Source organism: Diplotaxodon limnothrissa, linkage group LG11 (assembly GCF_057381915.1).
Source record: "Diplotaxodon limnothrissa isolate DT_005_m linkage group LG11, D_limnothrissa_male_GT1.1, whole genome shotgun sequence".
NCBI lineage: Eukaryota > Metazoa > Chordata > Actinopteri > Cichliformes > Cichlidae > Diplotaxodon > Diplotaxodon limnothrissa.
The window spans coordinates 27,947,365-27,967,951 of NC_140606.1; the positions used below are offsets into that span (position 1 = coordinate 27,947,365).

Here is a 20,587-nt window from a genome sequence, read left to right on the forward strand (position 1 = left end):
AATAACAAATACGAGCAGCTTCTGCTCATCGCAGAGCGATTTCTTACTCTACACATGTTTGCATATTAGGTTTAAGCTTTGAAGCGAACCCATCATCGAGACTATTCATTAAAAGGCAACTGCTTTTGAGGGTTTTCTGTTCTGTAATTATCACAGCCCGGGAAGTCACACACTGTGACTCACAGTTAGAGTAGCACATTGTCAAGCATTGCCCCTTAAAATAAATACGTTGAGAACTCTTAGTAGTTAATTTTAATTCCTCTGTGTGTGTGTGTGTTGAGGTGGGATTTTTTCTTTTAGTATTAAAGGTGAGCATACCAATCCAAACAATAAATGCAAAACCAACCAAAAGTAAAAAACAAACAAACAAATAAAATATTTAAAACCAAGTGCAGCAGATTACACTGCTGTGTAACACGGTGTTAAATTATAACTGTACACTTTCACACAAAGTCTGGTTTACATTGTTTGAATTTTTATTATTATTTACTACATCCTTTCAAGCATTTATCAAATATAAACAGGTCAAATAAAGGTTAGTTTTTCCTGCAGGAAGTCAAACAAATCTGCTAACACATGCAGAGCAACCAGGATCATTACAGGTTTGATAGAAATATATAAGCCGGTGTGATGGTACTTAAATATAAGATTTGAAAACTAGATATCCAAATGCCATTCTGTCCTATCGTCAAAAAAATATATGGAAAAGATTTGCTCTTTCCATCCCACAGCCTCTCCAGCAGTCAGTTTCACTGAAAGTGAATCAGCAAGAGTCATAATCAAATAATCATTTAACCCTGTGAGGTCTTAGTCATCATTGATAAGCCCTGACCATATGCTGTGGATACAAATCAAAGGGACTTTTTCTTGAGAAAAAATGCAAATAATTTTTTAGACTTTTTTTATACTGGCAAACTGGCTCTCTAATGTGGCAGTGGTTTACATCTTTGCCTAAAAAAATGAAAGATTTCCGGTTTGATCCTGGAAGGAAATCTGCCAAATTAAACATGAAGAGCTACTCACTGTGTCGGCCCCTTGTGAATGAGAGAGCAGCTAAAAGTAGCTCTATTATTTAGACTAGCAGAATTATTCTTAAAGCCAAAAATTAAATATTCTGACAGCTTTAGATATTAAATATTATATAAATATATTTAGATATTAAAATATTAAATATTCTGACACCTTAGGAATAAGATTTAGAGGTACTATGGTAGGTACTGAGACATCTAAAGACCACAGCTGGGACTCATCTGTTTGGAAAAATGTAGCCCTAACATATAAAATGTATGTTAGGGCTTAAAATGACTATTAATATGATCAAAAATATTATTCAGATCTGGGCACCTGTCCAGAGTGAACCCTACAATATCTGGGATAAGCTCCAGCGTCCCTGGGAATAATAATATCCACATAAACAAAAAATTACATTGTCATAATGGTGAGATGATGCAAACGGTGATAATAGTGTAATACAGAAGGTGGTGTCTTCCATACAAAATTTCGAATACTTAATTCCTGCAATCTTGCAGCTAAATAGATACTTTTAGAGCTTCTCTATTTGTATGCAGTGCTTCTGCAAGATACCTTCACGGCTCCTTTCATCTGCTGGTGTCACACAACACCCAACTATTCAAACACCCACCCACACACATGAAATGATTCTCCTTGTAATAATAATTGTCAGCTAATTTATAGTCTGATAACTGTCATCAGTTATGCTCGTCTTCACTGGGCTATGATATTCATGGAAATCTGGATCAAAAGAAACAAATCGTAAATAACAAAGAAAACACACATACATTTAAGTGGAGCATGAAATAATCACTCAGCGGTAGAGAACAACACCCAGTCTGCTTTTTAAAAGCCCATCTACTGAAGGCTATTGCTCATATATTCCTCCACAGTGCCCTTCACATCACTGAAGAATATAAATCACTGGAGTGCCTGTTTACACTGCTGGGCCTCCGTCGGGATGGCCCTTAGCAAACTAAGCCTTGAAATAAAATATAAAACACAGCATACCGTCATATGTAATGCAATCCGTCCTGTGCTCAGAGTTTAACCCTGTATCTATTGATCCCACTGAGCTGATGGAGACAGGGGTGGATGGGTGGAGGAGGGAGGAGGGGAGTACCTCCAACCCGCATCGCTCTGATAAACGGGCCCATACGCCCCTATTACAACTCAGACAAAAACCATCATTTTCACACTACAATTAGAACAGACAAAACAGTTATTTGCGTATTTACGCAAAGCTATCTAATCCGACAAATGCCACCGCGAACAGAGGAATTTATTGTCTTATCCTACGCAGTCTCGGGGGGGTAAGAGGAGGATTTTCTTACCCGATCGTCTCATGCAGGTTCGCTTGAAAGACATCTACATGCACGATAAAGCTGATAAAAATGCACTTGACTCACATTCAGATAAAGATGGATGAAGGTCTCCATCTCGTCGGGCTCTCTCACATCCCCAGTCCGTGAGAATGTGAATCTCGAATAGCCTCAGCATCTGTCTTCTCGCGAGCATCCAGAAATCCCCCCACCTCCCCCGATCAAACCACACCCCTTACCCCTCGCCTTATCATCACATTCAGTTAATCTATAGTCCTTTTTAGCTTTGCCTCCTTAAAATAATGAGTCTCAAGTGTTCACCGCCCAATTATCATGATTTATGCATTTGGTGATTTCTTTAACAGAAAATTAACTCATATAAAAAAGTCATATTTAATTGCGTTTAACTGCAATTTAAATACATATAGAAAAGGACAAAATTATTATCCTCTCCCAACACACACACACACACACACACACACACACACACACACACACTTATTTCTATTTGTACATAATAACAAAATTATTTCAGAAACAAATACCATGACCAAAATTATTAGCCCGCTGAAAAACGGATCTTTTTATTGAGCTATATCATGAACCACTGCTGTGCAATGACATGCTATTATTTTGTAGTGCTCAAAGCTCAAGCTGACGGTTATCCTCCAAGTTAAACACAGTATAAAAATGTCAGCAAGGGTTTGAGTCGTCACTTGAGTAAAAATCATGCCAAAAACAGAAGATATCAGTTATGAGTCGAGAAAAAGACTTATTCATGCTGATAAAGCAGTAGATGGATATAAAACAGTATCACAGCATATCCAAGTGTCAAGAACTGGAGTGAGAAGTATCATCAAGAAATTCAAAGGGAGCCACACAATACAGACCAAGTCTCGTAGACGTAGGAAGCAAAAGATTTCAAACACTCTGGAAAGAAAAACTGCGAGAAATTTTGAAGTCAGACTAAAGTATGCTAAATATGCTGAGTGCTTTCCTCAGATGAGCTGAATCTAGAGCAGGGATGCTGCTTATGTTTGGAGAAAGAAGGGAGAGAAATACAACCCAAAGAACACCCGTATTGGGGGTACATCATGGTGGGGATGCTTCAGTGCATTTGGAATTGGGAATCTCATGAAAGTGGAAGGAATCACAAAGAAATAAGGATATGTGAAGATTCTGGAAGAAAACCTCAAGCAGTCATCGCTTTGTTTTCCAAGGTGACAGTGACTTAAAACATTTGTTGCCTCTGTTGAAGAACTGCTTCCAGATGGCCAAAGTGAACATTACAGACTGGTCTGCACAAAGCCCTGACTTTGTAAATCTGTCGGGAAGACCATCAAATCTGGAGGAGCTTGAGAGCTGGGCTGAGATTGCTCAGACGTATGTGAGGCTTTGTGAAAACTAGAACTGACTACAGGCTGCAAATTGGACACACCATTGACTATTAGCATCATGGTGGTTAATAATTTTGATTTGTGTGAGGAAAGTAAAATAACGCAAGCATACAAAATAAAACCAGGATGTTTGGAAAAGCTGTGCTAAAAAAAAAAAAAAATCCTGTCTCTTTAAACAACATAACACCACACAAAAAGATGAAATGTACACAACCATGTTTGTTCATACACTATATATTATTTATTAAAAGCAATAAATTCTTGGCTAGTACGGACTTTAAACACTATAAAACATATGGAACAGTTTGTCAGTTTTCATCATCTGTCCTCTGCCATCAGCATTCACCCATTTATTATGCAATCAAAAAAACATTAATCCATCATCCCTCTCATGTGTTCCTCAGTTCAGGCACACTGAAGTTAAATCAGACCCTTTGTGATTCACTCCAAAGTTATCCTTCTATCAGTCAGATTCCTCTGACAGAGGACATCGTCTATTAAACAAAGTCCTGACTGAGTTACACTGCTGAAGTCTGAAACACTTTATTTAAATAAGTGAGGACCTGCTTGTGCGTATTCATAAGAGTCACCAGACTTGTGTATTTGATGCTGTTAACATATTTTCTACAAAGCAGCAAGCCCTCTCACTTGTTTCTCTTGTAGATTTTTTGGGCAAAATTGAGGAAAACAGAGTGAGGAAGGTTTTGTGCGTGGCTGGCGATGAGTTTCTGGAGGCGCTGGTAGCTTTCCTCTTCATATTTTTGGTACAATGATGGCATCTGCAGGCTGTTGTACAGTGCTTTGACCTTTTCCACACTGGCTTCATCATGTTGTCCATAACATCCCTGAGGAGGAGATCAAAATGAACTTGTTAACACTAACAAATGACTCTAGTCATGAGTCTAAACAAGGTGGGAACAGATGAACGTCAAAGAATTAAAGGTGTAGACGTTTTAATACCGACTTAAACTGTACCAATGATCACATACGTCAGGGGAATTTTCTGGATGCCCAGAACATTGAATATCTGCTAGTAAGAAAAGTTAAGGGTAAGATTAGCAATTTTATATCATATGACGCAAACAGAGCTGAACCACTACTCCACCAGAAACTAGTATTGATTTCTTATAGAAGACGCAAGCCAGCAATGCGAGCTTTAGAGCATAGAGCTGCATAACTGCCAGCACTAAATCAAGTTGCTGTGTAGTTTGTTGTAGTTGGATGTATCTCAACTTGTTGTACAACAAGCAGACAATAGAGTGTAACCGTTGACTGGTCTCTATGGCATGTGACTGAGGCCCTAGCAACATCTGGCGATGCCAAGGACTAATTTCTGCAACCAGCTGACATGAATAATGAAGCTACCCCGGCAGCAGATCTAGATGTTTATTCTATCCTACTGCAGAGTCTAACGACAGTATACACAAACAGTGGTTACTCTCTTGTCCGTATGAAAATTCTCTCTAGATGAGATGCTATGTTAACTCAAAATCCCCCCCTTAATTACAAAGTAATATTACAAGAATGTAAGGGACAGGGCTAGATAGAGAGATTGCTACTTTCTCTGCAACATAATGTATTAATACGGTTAATATTATTATTTTGCTCATTATATCAGTTGATTTAAAAACGAAAAGTTTTAAAACTAACAACCATACAAATGCACATTTAAAGGATAAAAAACAAGAGCACGTACAGCTAAGCATCATCAAAATGAAAATTCTACACAGTGGCAACCCAACTCTGCCACATATTTATAAATTTTACGTGATCAGAAGAGAAGCATTTATTTAATGAGGCCCAACCTCTAGTTCTTCTCTCTGCTTAGGAGTCATGATTTCCAAGGCTGTCACAACCAGCCAGCTGCATTTGTTGTCCTGAATGTCTGTGCCAATCTTTCCTGTCACAGCAGGGTCACCGTAACAGTCCAAGTAATCATCCTGTGACAGAATACATCAGATGGTCATTAAAACAGAATAGTCAGCAGCGTATTATGCAACACGTGCAGCTAACGAATGGGAAATATTATGCTATGAAGGTCAATGATGAGGAAAAGTAGCTACTTGTATTTGAAAGAACTCCCCCATCTCAAGTAAGATGTGCTTGGCGTTGCTGTGCTCTTCTTCACTGTTGATTCCTGCCTGGAAAAGAAAAAAGGTACAAAGAGTGTTTTAAAGCTGTATTATTTTACCTCCATTTTTATGCAACATGAAGTTGACACACTCACCATATACATCGCAGCTGCCACTGGGAGGTAAAATGAATAAAAGGCAGTCTTGTATTTTACGATTGCTTTATACCTTAAAGACAAAAAAAGAAAAAGAAATAAATACTTATTGCAATAAACAACACTCATCTTTCAACACTCTCTCCCCTTCTGACCTTTCGATGGTGAATCTGTTGAGGTCAATTTGTCTGGGTGGAGCAGTCATGAGATCCAGAGCCTGACCGAGTTCTGTCTGGAAAGTGACCTGAGGGGAAAAGAAAGAAGAAAACACACAAGGTAAGTAAAAACTCACAAGTACTTGAGTTTCTGAAATAACTGTTCGGTCACTTAATAAGCAAATGTTTTGACAGCTGATGAATAATTTGAGAGATTTTAATTAAAGAATTAGGAAACTGTGTTGAAAATTTTGTGGTTAGTTTGTATGACAATCTAAATATGCAGGCTGATTAAATTGGTTGGCTGAACAAAACACACATCAGCAAGATGACAGTGTTGGCTTGAGGAAAATGTTGTAAAGGACATTTTTTCTCTTCCCTCTATGGCAGCTGGGAAAGGCTCCAGCCACCTCCCCACTGCCACGAACGGGATAAGCGGTAAAGAAAATGGATTGAAGGATGTTTTGCATTTTCTGAGGAGTAGTTTGTGGACAGTGGACAATGCTGAAGATGACTAAGTGTTGAGCCGGATTTAACTATGCAATAATATATTGCTCAAGCTGGACATTTGAGTGAAATCATGCGTAACCACAGTCATAACCTCTTCAGCAGTCTCTCAGTTGGCTTTTAAGAGCCGTTACTGCATACATTTTACGAACGAAGTGATGAATTTGCTGCCAGATGCACAAGCACACTTTCAGCCAAGAAGACTCACTTCGTTGAACAGCTCCAGGAGGTGAATATAGTAGGGCTGATCTCTGCAATATCTGCGAAGCAGTCTGTAGATTGACCCCTCTAACAGAAAGGAATCATTAATGGCATCCAGACCTATACCATCCTAAAAAAAACAAAAACAAGCAAACCAATAGGTAGGATTTATATAGGTAACCAGAGGGAAGTGGGAAAATAACCACAGCACAAACTCATACTAGTCTCCTTTTCTGGAATATATTAAGTCTCACCTTCTTGTACCAGCAGGGTTGCCCTCTCCGAGTGACAGATCCATCCATGATGTCATCTGCCACGAGGAAAAACGCTTGAAGCTGCAAGTATCAGACACACAGCGGCAACACCTAAATTAGAAAACGTAGCACTTGTGCAAAGTGTTAAAAGCTACAGTCAAGAGTCTGCTCGTGAGAGAAAGTTTTAAAGACACACAACCTGCATATTCCAGCTACCTTCCTGTCAATTTAGTAAAATCCAGCCTCAACAATGATTAAAGATAAATCACGATTAAACATGATTGCAGATGAGGATAGTGTAAAGTTACTGGTTAAAGTAGTAATGATATTGTTTGTACTGCTTATTGTGGTCCCAAGCCCCTACTGAAGATTGCAGACTTTAAAGGAGGTCATAACTATGTAGTGCAATCTTTTAAAGCAGCTTAACATCTTAATGCTTAATTAGGTTGGAACAGAATTAAAATCACCTGTGACCGACACTGACTTTTAATGGGTAAAAAATTAATGAAATACGGTCAGACTTTTTAATTTAGCACGCCATACCAAACCCTCACCAGTTCAATGCACCAGCCGACCAACAGAGCCCGCTGCACGGTGTCCTGGGTAAGCTGGGAGGGCGGGACAAGCTCCCTGAGTGAGCCAATCACAGAAAGGCCTCGGTTCCTCTTTCCTCCAGGAGTGTTGTATACCAAAACCTCAAACAAAAACACATATGAACATCTACATATCATTGTCCCCCTCTGCTAAATGAAAAAAAGAGACCAGTCATACATACTTACCTCTCTCAGTCTTTTCAATGCGTCTGCCAGCACGGGATCTGTAAAGTCTCTCTCTGTGAGCTCTGTGACGAGCTCCTCAAACTGGTCTTCAAACAGCTGAGGGTCTGAAAGCAGAGCCTTCTTGTTGTGCGTCCCATTGCAAACTCTGTCTCCCTGCAAAGACGAGATGCACAGCAGGTGAGAGGTGTTTCTTGGCCCGAGGGGGGACACGGTCAGCCAAACGGTCCGGATAATTTTATGGGCACTGGAGACCCAGCTCAGCAAGCGTCTCATTACCCTTCAACCGTGCAATTGTGCCGACCAGTAACAAACGTTTCTATAGGTAAAGGTAAATCACATGGTTGCTCCAGATGAGGATCAACCAGGTGACTGTAACACTACCAGGTTACTTTAACACTACTAGGCAATGGTCTATCCGGCAGAGTGGATTAAGCTAAAGAGAAACTATTATTAGCTAGCTAGTTCCGTTATCATGAAAAGAAGCGTTTGCTGACTTTAGCTTACATCGTTTTCCTTCATTCACTCTGCCTTCTAGGCTAGTTATAACATAACGAATGAAAATGTTTCTTATTCATACAAATGCCTTTACTCACCATAATAACGCCGCCCTGTAATCCCAGACTGCACGCTGTAATACAGTATAAAATGCCGGTCTTCACTTTCTCAGTCTTGTCAAACTGGAGTCTGTGAACGTCTCCTAAAACCAGGATATCAGACTGTAGTTTGCTATCACGCTGCTGTCTGTTTTATTACACCGCAGTCGAACTAAATGTCCCAGTGTTCCTTGCGAGTGGTTAAATATGGGCGGAGATTTTAAAAGGCTCCATTTGACATTAAGGGGTTTCATTGGTTTGGTGCATCGAACCAGGATGGGCTTTCACAATGGCTAACCAATAGGACTTGAGAAGAGGCGGAGCTTAAGTGGGGTGGCAAGAGTGGAGAGAGGAGTATGATAAAGCAAATGAAGAAATTTCTATACTGTATTATAGTACACAGTAGTATACAGTATATAAGAAAATTATATGATCCTATTCAGTACATAGATAATTTCTATACTGTATTTTTAAAATAATATATTATATCCTAGTTTGTACTTATATACAACACAGGTATTTTACAGTGTCTTGAGCCACTCCTCATTTCTTTCTATTTTGCTTGCATGGAGCAAGTAATTTTTTAAAGTGATCTTGAGCAATAGCTGAAGCTTTTTTAAAGGTTTGTTTTTCCTTGGACATTGACCACCTTTTCATTAATTTTCAGTCCAGTCATTGTATCTTGCCATTTTGAGATTATTATTATTATAAGTGGGCGATTGTGGCTCAAGAGTTGGGAGTTCGCCTTGTAATTGGAAGGTTGCCGGTTCGAGCCCCGGCTTGGACAGTCTCGGTCGTTGTGTCCTTGGGCAAGACACTTCACCCGTTGCCTACTGGTGGTGGTCAGAGGGCCCGGTGGCGCCAGTGTCCGGCAGCCTCGCCTCTGTCAGTGCGCCCCAGGGTGGCTGTGGCTACAATGTAGCTTGCCATCACCAGTGTGTGAATGAATGGGTGAATGACTGGATATGTAAAGCGCCTTGGGGTCCTTAGGGACTAGTAAAGCGCTATATAAATACAGGCCATTTACCATAAATATTACTTTATTTTATTGTTTGTTAATCCAATTTAATCTGACAGAATTCAAGCATAAAAATGCACCTAACGCATGAGATGAACCAATGTTGTGTCTACACATACCAGACAACTTGGCAAAGAAACAGTTTTAAATTGTATCTTGAGGCTCTTTGTTACTTGCAGTCTCTTGGAAAAAAACACAATTTGTTCTTATTTCTTAAGCTGAATCTGGAAAACAGGTCTTTTGATCCAACATTCAATACCATTTGGAAAGTATCTGATTTGGTTAAAAACTTATTTTTTTCAGCACGACAGTGAAACCAAATACACTGCCAATGCATTACAAGCATACCTGGATAAAAAAACACACACATGATTAGTCATGGACTGGCCTCCTCAGAGCCGTGGCTTTATGTTGATAGAGAATTAAATGAAAAAGCAGCCAACACCCAAAGAAAAGATTTGATTGTACTTCTAGAAGCATGGACAACAATCCTTCAAGACTACATAAGAAATTATAAGAAATCTTGCCTAAGAGAGTTCTGGCGCTGTTGTACATTTAATATTAGCTAAATAATAGCTGCTTAAAATTGACCTTATACACTGTATTTCCATTTATGTTTGCATATATTTCAATAAAACACTGAAGCTACTTTACAGTTTACTAGCAAAATCTAAATAAATGAGGAGTTGCTGAAGACTTTTGCACAACACTGCATTTTGTCTATCATTTATTTCATTTCATGAAATACATTGACACTGCATTTAAAATCTGGAATAGGTGTCATACTTAGATTACATTTATTGTTCAGATCTCAAGGCTCTGTCCTGTTAAGCCTGCAATACAGATATACATTTCTTGAAATAAATTATGTTTTATGCAAGACAGGAGGTAGAAACACAGCTCAGTGCCTTTATAGGTGTATGCATGTGCCTGTAAGTGTGTATGTGTGTAAATCTTTAAACTTAGATACATACGTATGAGTGTATCCAAAATGTGCCTTTACTGATACGTATTCAGTATCATCACTTGGTGAGCACACCAGAAAGTCTTTCTAAAGAAAAAAAGAAATCCAATCTGATACAAATATATTATTACACTTCAAAATTCAGTACCCAGAGCTGCCAGACCCATCATAAATTCCCTGTCATGAGAGTATCTGGAAGATTTTCTTTTTGTTTTGTCATTCAACTAACCATCAGCAACCCGTAGAGTCCACAGGGACATGTGCTAACACATTTTGTGAAGCCTGACCACTTAATCAATTCATCTGTACATTTACTGCGAGAGACTCTTCATATCATCGGAGTACAAGTTACACCTATTTATCTTACAGGATCAAGCTGCTTTAGCCAGTGTCACATATTGAAACTCGATTAAAATCAAATTGGATACAGAGGCATGTTTGGAGCCCGTGGGAGCGCTGCAGATCCTTGTCCTTAGAGCTAGCTATTAAAACAAATACATTGTAACTGCCGACTATCACAGGTCTTGGGTGCAAGGGGAGGAAAAAAAAGGAAGCATAGTCAAAACATGCAGATAAAGACATTCTGAAGGACATGTTACTTAATTACACAGACAGTCAGGATTCAATGCACAAGGTTTCTGCTGTATCGCCGGTTGTAGCAAAACATGCGCACGGGCAAATGAAATGACCGTGTCCAGGGGCCACCCACAGAGAGTACATTTCACAGGCTGAGCCTGTGTCTGTGGCGTGCACTAATGTCAGTGTCTGAATGCTGGCTGCCTTATTTTTCGAAGGCCATCGTGTAGGTGGAAAAAGTGTGACTGAATTAGAAAAACACAAAATTAGCAACTCAGTAATGTGAAAGCATTTCTCATGTGTTGTCTGTTTATCTTACATTGTACTCAGCTGACTATATGATGATGCATTTTGTTTAATCAATGGAAGACAAAGTAAGAGCTTTCCTTGATCACTTCACCTGAGCGATCCCGTGAATGAATAGCAATGTACAAAAGGGCCAGAAGCATATTGCAACCCATTGTGTAACAGACTGAGATTAAAAGTAAGTGTAAGTAAATCTGAATGCTAGTTGAGTTCCATTTCCAGTCAGAGTTAGGAGCTCATTGGTGTGGCAGAAAAGATGCTTCTGGTAGGTTGATCTTGGCCAATAGGTTCTCTAAAGAGAGCCCATCAGAAATAAACATCTACAGAGCACTGCACTGCTGTTGATCTGTGAGGGAGCTCTAAGATGTTGTTCACATGATAAAGAGCACCACTAAGTAAGGCCATTTGCACAGCTTGCTCCAAGAAACGGAAGTGAATAAGAGACAAAGGAGGGAATAATATCTCAATAGGCTTCTAGATATTTCCCCCTACAGCCTTGTCATCTTGCGTGGCACCTATTTTCCTCCTCCACCCCTCCTTCACTCTCCTCTTCTTTTCACAGTGCAGACTCTGAGTAGAGAGCTCCCGATGACCCATGTGGTGCATGAGGTGTCACTAATCGACGCAGTGACGCTGAGGAGGAGAAGCTTAAATCTCCACAGCTGCGCAGGTGGATCCCTTCAGGCGCCCGGCTGCTGTAGTGTCGGTTGTGACGACTGTCACTGTGGGAATGGTGATGTCCGCGTCGATGAGGATGATGGGAATGATGGTTGGCTTGTCCGCGGCTTGTGCTCCAAGGCGTTCGCAACACCTGAAGATATTTTTATGAAGTTGTGAGAAAGGGCAGAAGGTTTGCTGCAAAGTGACATAACAGCGTAATCAGGACTTCTTTTTATACCTGCTCCAAGGGCAAGTGGTTGGCACCCTCAGCTCCACTCCTTCTCTTAGGTCCCTGCCCTGCGCTGCCAGCATGCTCAGATGGGGGTGCCAGGTTACGTTTGGAGCGCTGCAAGAAGCGAGCCACCAGAACCCGAGTGACCTGACGGAAACACAAGGAGATCAGAGAATGAGCAGACTGCACAGCCGTTCATATTTGCCACCTTACTGCTCCTGTAACTTCCTTCAAGAATTTTTTTTGACTTGCCTTAAGGTCTCCGAGAGAACGGTGGCAGTCTTTAGGTAAACGTAACGGTGAAGTGGGTGCAGGTTTGGAGGGGACCTGCACCCCCGTGGCTGCTAATTTGATGCTGCCTTTTCTGGGCAGAGCAGCAACCGGAGGCACAGAAGTGCGGGGCAACAGACACGCTTCAGAGGATGGGCCTTTGCATAAGAAGAAAAAGAAAATGTTACATGCAGAGCTATAATATCCTTTTAGCTGATCCAGCAGCAGAGTTGCCAGGTCTGTGTGACAAAACAAGCCCAATGCCAAGTCAAAAATATCCTTAAAAAACAGACACAGGCACAGAGCTGTGCAGACCATTATAGCAACTTGCATAATGCTGATCTGCAGGGGGCTAAGTATGAATAAATTATCTATCTATCCATCCTCCCATCCAATCCCAGCTGTCATAGGGCAAAAGGCAAGGTACACCTTAGAAAAGTTGCCAGGGGCAGGCCCATTTACTTGATTTAAAATATGGATCTTTGTTCACTCTAGACATTCAGCTAATTTCACCCAACCAGCAGACAGAAAAAAAATGTGACTGCAGCAGTATATAGTAGTTGCAGTCTGATTGGGGAGATGCCACAGGAAAACTGTAGATCCCTCCACATTACAGTACAATATGTGTTGATATTTTTATTCTTGCTGTATAATCTATATAAATAAAGATGTAGGCCGAGTCCAAGACAAAATTGCAAACCAAAAAGTCCTGAGCTGATAGAAAAACAAAATGGTGAAAAACAACCTTAACATATACTTAGAAAGGTTGGAAGTGAGGGAAACAACATACAGGTAGACATAGCTGAAATTTAACAGCTAAATTACAAACATTCTGACTTTTGCTGCATAAAAAAGCAGATGAAACAGCTGCAAAAACACAAATATTGCTGCTGATGATTCAAAGAGGTATAGTGTATATAGACTGTAGGAAGTGCTGCATGGTATTACAGAATGTACCAGACTGTCCCCCTGACTAGACAGTAAAGAGCATACTATTTAGTGTGTCTGATGGAATAATCTCCCATAATAAATTAGGCTACCTAAAATCTTATGCCTGTGATAGTGACATTAAGGCCTGTATCATGGATAATCATGGATTATTGCATTTTTCCATGACGTACTGTATCCATGACTTTGCTGCTTGAGCATCCATCCATTGGGGTCTGTCCTTTGAAAAAGAAAATGCAGATAAGAAGGCACATTACTGTTTCCACAAAGTGATGTCATTTATCAATATGTAATCAAATCACTGCTAATTTTGATGTTCTGGAAAAGTTTCATAAATCACGTGCACATGGGGCTGGATCTCCATGTCTCCTCTGAAGCGTACGTTTCCAGTCGTTGCTAAGAGGCTTTGATGAATGAGGGCAATTAGCGGTAAATGAGCTGAGCTATGTCTGATCAAAACAACTGAGACATGATCTCTTTTGGGGTTTCTCCTTCTAATTAGACAATCTCAAGTAAAGAGGAAGAAAGGATGACAGAGGTGGTGATGAAATGCAGCAAAGGTTCAGCTCTTTAACTAAGAACATTTGTACATCACACTGCCTGATAAAGTTTATCTCATCTTTAAGGTCCATAGGAGTGAGCTCTTACCTGTGTCTATAGATGCCTTGCTGCTTCCAGAGCCAAAGTCAACTAGAGAAATGTAAGTTCAGACAGGTTATGGGATCTATAAAGCTAGTTTAAGACATGTGTTTACGTTGGTGTCTGACTTACCTCTCTCAGTTGAGGAGCCCAGACCTGGCTCACTGTGTGACCTCACAAGGCGTAGGAAGCCTTCCCGGTCTTTTTGTACATTCTCTCCATCTCTTTCATTCTTCCCAGCTCTCCGGTGAAGACACAGGGGTTGGTGCGGATGGGGTTGCTCACTGGTAGCAGAGGAGGATGAGGTAAGGGGAGCAGAAGAGGCTGGGATGGCTCCTTGGACTGAAGGGGTGGAGGGGCGAACTCGAATCTCTGGGATCGAGGATTGGTGTTGAGAGGTGCAACTCCCTACTGCTTCCAGCTGGGAACAGCTACTAGCCAGGATGGTCTGGCGCCGCAACACTGGAGACCTGGATGACAAAACCGGAAAATGCCAAAACATATGTTGGCATGTGTTTGCAGTTTCAACTTCTGATTTTAACCCGGCATCGGACGTTTGCACTCACCTGTATGTGGTGGTGGCTGTGCTGGGTGAGGAGCAGGAGTTGGACCGCTCTCCTCTGAGGAATCGCCTGGATCTCGGCCCTCCTGCCAGAGGACTCTCTGGTGTTTGACACGGTGGGCCACCTAAGTTGATATACTCCCTACCATCTCCTCCGTCTCCACCCTCACTAGCGTTCCTGTTACGCCTCTCCCCTTGGTTTCTCAGCCCAACCTCCAAGAGGCAGGAGTCCTCAGAGGGGGAGGAATCATCAGGGATGTCCACAATCTCTGACATTAACAGAGATCCACTGTCCATAGACACTAAGAAAAAAAGGTAATCCTTTATTATGTAGGGAAAATGTTACATTTTGATTTCATTTATAGGACTTTTTAAGTAATCTAAGAAAACTCCTTACTATACCTCAGCAATAATATTGTCAGTAAAAATTATGACTTAATGCTTTTTTGTTTTCTGTTGTACAACACTGCACAGAGTTTGTGGAGTTTTAATGAGCTTGAAAGCGAAAATTTGATATGACCACCTTACTTCTTCAACATAGCCTGAAATCTTTTTATGTGAGCTTTCTTGGCATTTATTTAAGTAGTGTTCAGGAATAGTTCTAGGATTTTTGAGGGACATTCAAAGCTCTTCTTTGGCTGTTGGCTGCCTTTTGATCCATTTACTGTTGAGATGATCCCAAACTGCTTCAGTAATGTTGAGTTCTGGGCTCTGAGGAGGTCAGCCTGCAATTGAGTGTTCCCTTGTGTGTTTTTCTATCCAGGTGTGGTTTCACTCCATTGGCAGTGTGTTTGAGATCATTGTCATGCTGGAGAATGAGCCGTTACCAATCAGAAGTTTCCAGTTGGTGTTGCATGGTGGATCAAAATTCTAGGGTACTTCTGTGTGATCATATTTTCATTAGTTTTGGGAAGATCACCAACACCTGTGGCTGAACTGCAGCTCCAAACCATCGCAGAGCTTCAACCATAATTTACAGGCAGCTGTAGATCATTGTACCCAACCTCCTCTGTACATATTATTGATGATTTGAACCAACGACTTCACATTTGGATTCATCACTCAATAAGACCTAATGCCACTGATTTTCTGTCCAGTTCTTGTGTAACTTGGCATACCTCAGCCTTTTGTCCCTGTTTCCCTTGCTTAACAATGACTTCTTGACAGCCAGACTTCCACTGAGACCATTTCTGATGAGGCTTCACTTCTCTTTGGGAATCACCTTGTTGGTGGAAAAATATTGTGTGAACAAATGATCAGTTTTTTTGTGTCAGGCTGTTAATAACAAAGTGTCTAAAGACACAGTTAAAAATGGATTCTTTGTTAAGTTCTCTGTTATGTGCAGATACAACACTAGTTCATCCCTTGAATTAGGAGGCTTTTCATGCCTGAATGGTCAGTCTTAAGAGGCATGATAAGCATAACCTTAACCCTTACCCCATAAATAAACATTAATCTGAAAATGGTCAGGTAGAAACTGGACTGAAAATAAGTGGCAAAGGAACCAATCCTCAAATAAACACTTTGCAAGAACTTCAGAAAGCCTGGAGAAATATTCCTTATGATCACTGAAAAAAAAAGAGACAATATGTGGCTCCTTGGAGCAAAATATAAAGAAATGAGAGGTGGTGCAAGACTTTTACACACTGCTTTATGTTTCATTTTCAGTTTGTCTTAATTTGAAATATAGATCTGATTAATTCAATATATTTACTGTCAGTGAATACTGATTTTAGTACATTGCTGACATTTGAAAAAAGTCACTGGCAGATGAGGTTTAACACTTGTGTTTAATCCAATATAAAATTAACCACACTTTATTTTTATTTTTATTTCTTTCTTTACTCTAGCATGTAGTTTAAAAAAGTATCTGTCCATCTTGTGGCTGTAGAGATGTCGACCTTTCTGTTGAATTGCACTAGATGGCACTTGGCTTGCAGTGTACAAAGGAACAAAAAATGGAAGAAAAGAAAAAAACAACCCAAAAATTATGTAATGTCATAACAACAGTACTGTCCCATTTCTGAAATTATGACGAACAAAAAAAGAAAAAGATAGACAGAGTTCACACCAGTCATATTTTTTAATAGCAGGTTAACACTGGTGTACCTAAATCATCTGTTTGTGTACCGGTTTAGAACAGAGTATTATTAATATGATTAGTAACACCTATATTAAAATGCTACCTTGTATGGCTTGAAAATTGCTTTAATTAAAATATGTGTATTAATGTTTTGGTCTTTTTACAATCATGTAAGCAAGGTGTTACATCCTGTGAGGACGTGGGAGTGTGTGGGCGTGGTGTTGTCCTCTCCCTTTCCTCCTCCTTCTTTCTTGCCCCTCCCCTTGTCTCTCTCTGTCCCTGCCTTCTCCTTTAGGACACACCTGCTGCTCATTTGCCCTTGTTGACCACCAATTACCCTCAGAGGTGATATAAGCTGGAGGAGAGCAGTGTGGATGTGGGAGAGACTTCTGGTGGTTTTCCCCTCTGTGCTGGTCAGTGTGTGATACTGGTCTAGGTGTGGAAAAGGCCTGCTGTGTGTGGCTCTTTGTGAGTAGCTCTTAACTGAGCAGTGGTTTTCCTTAAGTGTCGGTGGCCTCCATTATTTTGTTTGGCCTGCCTAGTAATTGCTAATAGCAGCGTTGCTGTCTTTTTCTGTTGAAGCCTTATAGTTGTTTTCTTTGTTGAAGTGGTCACCATCTCTTTGGGTTGGACTGTCTGATTTATCATTAAAGCAGCGTTGCTGTCTCTTTTTGTTGTTACTGTTTATATGAATATTGAGTTAATTGATTATAATAAAGATTTATTTTGTGTTAAATACCTCTGCCTGGCGTTCTTTTCATTTCAACCCGGATCCAATTGTTACCGTCCCCCACCCTCTTCGCCTACACAAGGCTAAATAAAAATCTGTATATTTGGTTTGGGAGTGAAGTACCCCTTCAAGTTTGGAACTAGTTTTTAAAATGATAATTATGTTGATTTTTAGTAACTTTTTCTAATAATTTTTTAATAATAGTTGTTTTTTTAATATTCCAAATGCAAATGGCTCCATAAAACATATATTCCATTAGCTAACCTTCTCCACTGAAGGCGGTGGAAGTTCCTCTCTCTCCAGACAGCTCAGTGCCGTGGGGGTCAAACACTGTGGCCTTGATAGTCACAAAAGACAAAGATCAGCTTCTCACTAAGTCCATCACACAAACACATACAAGTACACACATACTTACCTGACTGGCAGCTCTCTGTCCCATCACAGCTTCATAAGGAGGAGGGCAGTCAGTGGGGTAGAGGGGAACGGGGCTCTCCATGGAGCCATTATAGGTGATGCTAAATGTGAATTCAGAAATATCAATCATTTGGTTTTACAAAATGTAGCCTAATCATGTAAGTGAATGGCTACTAAACGTCGAACACAAGTGATATTGATGCATTTTAAGTGCATGTTTAGTACCTCTGAGCATCTGTCTCAGAGCTGCAGGTGTACTCAGGAGGATAATAGGGGGGTGGAGGGATGGGTGGAACAAACTCCTCAAAGTCCATGATGTTGGTCAGGAAGGCATCCTGAGGAGTGGTGCATTCTGGGTTGACAGACCGAGAGCGATGTGGGGCCAGCTGGACAGGAATAAAAAATTGGGTACATCTTTAAAAGATACAGTGTTGTGAAAAAGTATCTTCTATCTTTCTGATCTCTTATTTTTTGGCATATTTGTCACACTTACATGTTTCAGATCAGCAAACAAATTTTAAAATTAGACAAAGATAACCTGAGTAAATACAAAATGCAGTTTTTAAAGGATGAATTCTGTTATTAAGGGGAAAAAATATGCAAACCTACCTGCCCTACGTGAAAAATTTGCTGCAGTATTTGGACGACTTGCCTTAGCTGAATGAACCATGAACTCTGCTCTCTATCAGAAAATCCTGAAGGACAATGTCCAACCATCATTTCATGCCCTGAAACTCAATCACACTTGGCTTATGCAGGAGCACAATGATCCAAAACACACCTTAATGTCCATCTTTGAATGGCTAAAAATGACAAAATTAAGGTTTTGGAGTTGCCTAGTCAAAGTCCAGACTTAAACAGGACTTATCTTAAACAGGCTGTGCATGCTGGAAAAACCTCCAGTGTGGGTGAATTAAAACATTTCTGCAAAGAACAGTTGGGTCTGATGGCGAGTTTGAAAAACTCATTGCCTATTACTGCAAACTGTTGATTGCGGTTCTTGCTGCCAATGGTGGCACAACCAGTTATTAGGTTTCAGGCAATTACTTTTTCATAGAGGGCCAGGTGGGTTTGGACGTTTTATTCCCTTAATAAATCATTTAAAAACTGAATTTTGTATTTGTTTGAGTTATCTTTATCTAAATGTTTAAACATTTTTCAAAATCAGAAACAGGTAAGTGTGACAAATATGCAAGAAAAGAAATCAGGAAGGGAGCAAATGCTTCTTCACAGCACTATATATTTTCTAATCTCTTAAGGCAGCAGTCCAGCACATTTGCAGGGTCCACATTTTAAATGTAAAATGTGCTGAATCTGTTCCTACCAGGTGCAGGAGGTCCAGGGAGAATATGTGGATACTGCAGGTCACGGTGGACAGGGTACAAATGATGGTGGAGAGAATGCTGAGACCACACGCACTGAACAAAAGGTCCTGTATAGACGATGCATTCAAAAGAAAACAAAATCTTGGTTTATGTAATCTTTTATGTGGAAAATGGATTTCCAGTGTGGTCAAAAAATATTCTACCTACCTTCAGCTGTTTTCTGACTGAGTGGCACCCATTATCCTGGTTGAGGACCAGCTTTTCCTCATCTGTGGAGCAGGGGTCTGTGCGTGCACAGCACACACACAGACCATTTTCCACCTAAACACATTGGATTGGTGTAAAGCACTAATCGGTAGACCAAAAGTGGATATTTGCAGCTATTCCTGTCACGTTTTCCATGCATCTAAGCATGAAGGTAGAAGATGAAGCTTGCATAATATTGCTCACTGTACCTGGCAGGTGAGCATGGACTTGACCATCTGTGCATTCTGACAGGACAGCATTGAGCCAGCTAGACTGAGTATCACACACACTGCAGACAGCAGCATAAACAGTGACACCTGTGGAGATACACAGAGATGACGTTTGAGTTAGAGTGTGGCATTCAACCAAAGACCACAGCAGGATATCTCATGGTTCAAGATGCTTTCAACCAGAGTAAAGAACATGTTCAATGAAAGTGCCTGTTTTAGATCCTGGTCCTGTTTTCTGTCCTGAATGCACTGAAATCTTAAGCCTGCTAAGTGTTTTACTTCATGTGCACAGTGTAATCAAAATATAAAATATGATAGATTTTTTCATGCAGATATAGAATTGTCTAAACCACATAGTGACAAAACACCCCAGTACAAAGACCCTCAATTATCAGTTATGTAAGAATGCACATTTTAAACTCCCACTTTTATGCCAAAAAGGATGAAAAGTTTGAAATTCTCAGAAAGATTTGATGCAATGTGCTACACATACCACCAGCGTCAGAGGTCTCCTCCATGAGATTATTCCAACAATCCCCGATGCCACCACCTGGAAACAAAAAGCATGTGCACCATGAAATACCTCCTTTAGTATATCTGCTGTAACATACTGTTGTTTGTTTTCAGTACGAGTTACACTTACAAAGAAACCAGCCCAGAATGGACAGGACTGCCTTACGCGGGGAGTGGTGGTGAAGGCCATGCTGGTGAAAGAGAAGGCCAGGACCATTGCTCCCAAGCCCAGGTGGCAGAGCCCCAGGTAAAGGAGCAGTCGGGCTCCACCAGGCCCCCGGCCAGACATGCCCCTGCGGCTGTCTGACCAACCCCGGGACCCAGAGGCTGAAGCCACGCTGCTAGAGTCTGAAGGTGAAGGCATGTTTGGCTTGTGGAGGAGGCAGGGAAAGGGTTTACGCTTACAGCGGGTTCATAAGACAAGT

At 40.6% G+C, this 20,587-nt stretch overlaps 2 protein-coding genes across 2 annotated transcripts; both read right to left on the reverse strand.

The window, feature by feature from the left end:
• Positions 1-3,957: 3,957 nt before the first annotated feature.
• Positions 3,958-8,394, reverse strand: fdps (farnesyl diphosphate synthase (farnesyl pyrophosphate synthetase, dimethylallyltranstransferase, geranyltranstransferase)). The gene is made up of 9 exons (XM_085365612.1): positions 7,854-8,394; positions 7,629-7,769; positions 7,075-7,155; positions 6,828-6,950; positions 6,113-6,201; positions 5,958-6,030; positions 5,794-5,871; positions 5,536-5,670; positions 3,958-4,575 (listed from the first exon to the last, which is right to left on the reverse strand). Exons 1-9 carry the CDS (start codon positions 8,124-8,126, stop codon positions 4,375-4,377), a joined length of 1,194 nt encoding a protein of 397 aa, XP_085221738.1. The 5' UTR covers positions 8,127-8,394; the 3' UTR covers positions 3,958-4,374.
• Positions 8,395-11,866: 3,472 nt separating this feature from the next.
• On the reverse strand, positions 11,867-20,526 carry entrep3 (endosomal transmembrane epsin interactor 3). The gene is made up of 14 exons (XM_085365613.1): positions 20,293-20,526; positions 20,143-20,199; positions 19,629-19,736; positions 19,381-19,494; positions 19,173-19,280; positions 18,074-18,234; positions 17,850-17,949; positions 17,699-17,771; positions 14,626-14,923; positions 14,192-14,529; positions 14,069-14,110; positions 12,455-12,630; positions 12,209-12,349; positions 11,867-12,121 (listed from the first exon to the last, which is right to left on the reverse strand). Exons 1-14 carry the CDS (start codon positions 20,524-20,526, stop codon positions 11,867-11,869), a joined length of 2,205 nt encoding a protein of 734 aa, XP_085221739.1.
• Between the last annotated feature and the right edge of the window lie 61 nt (positions 20,527-20,587).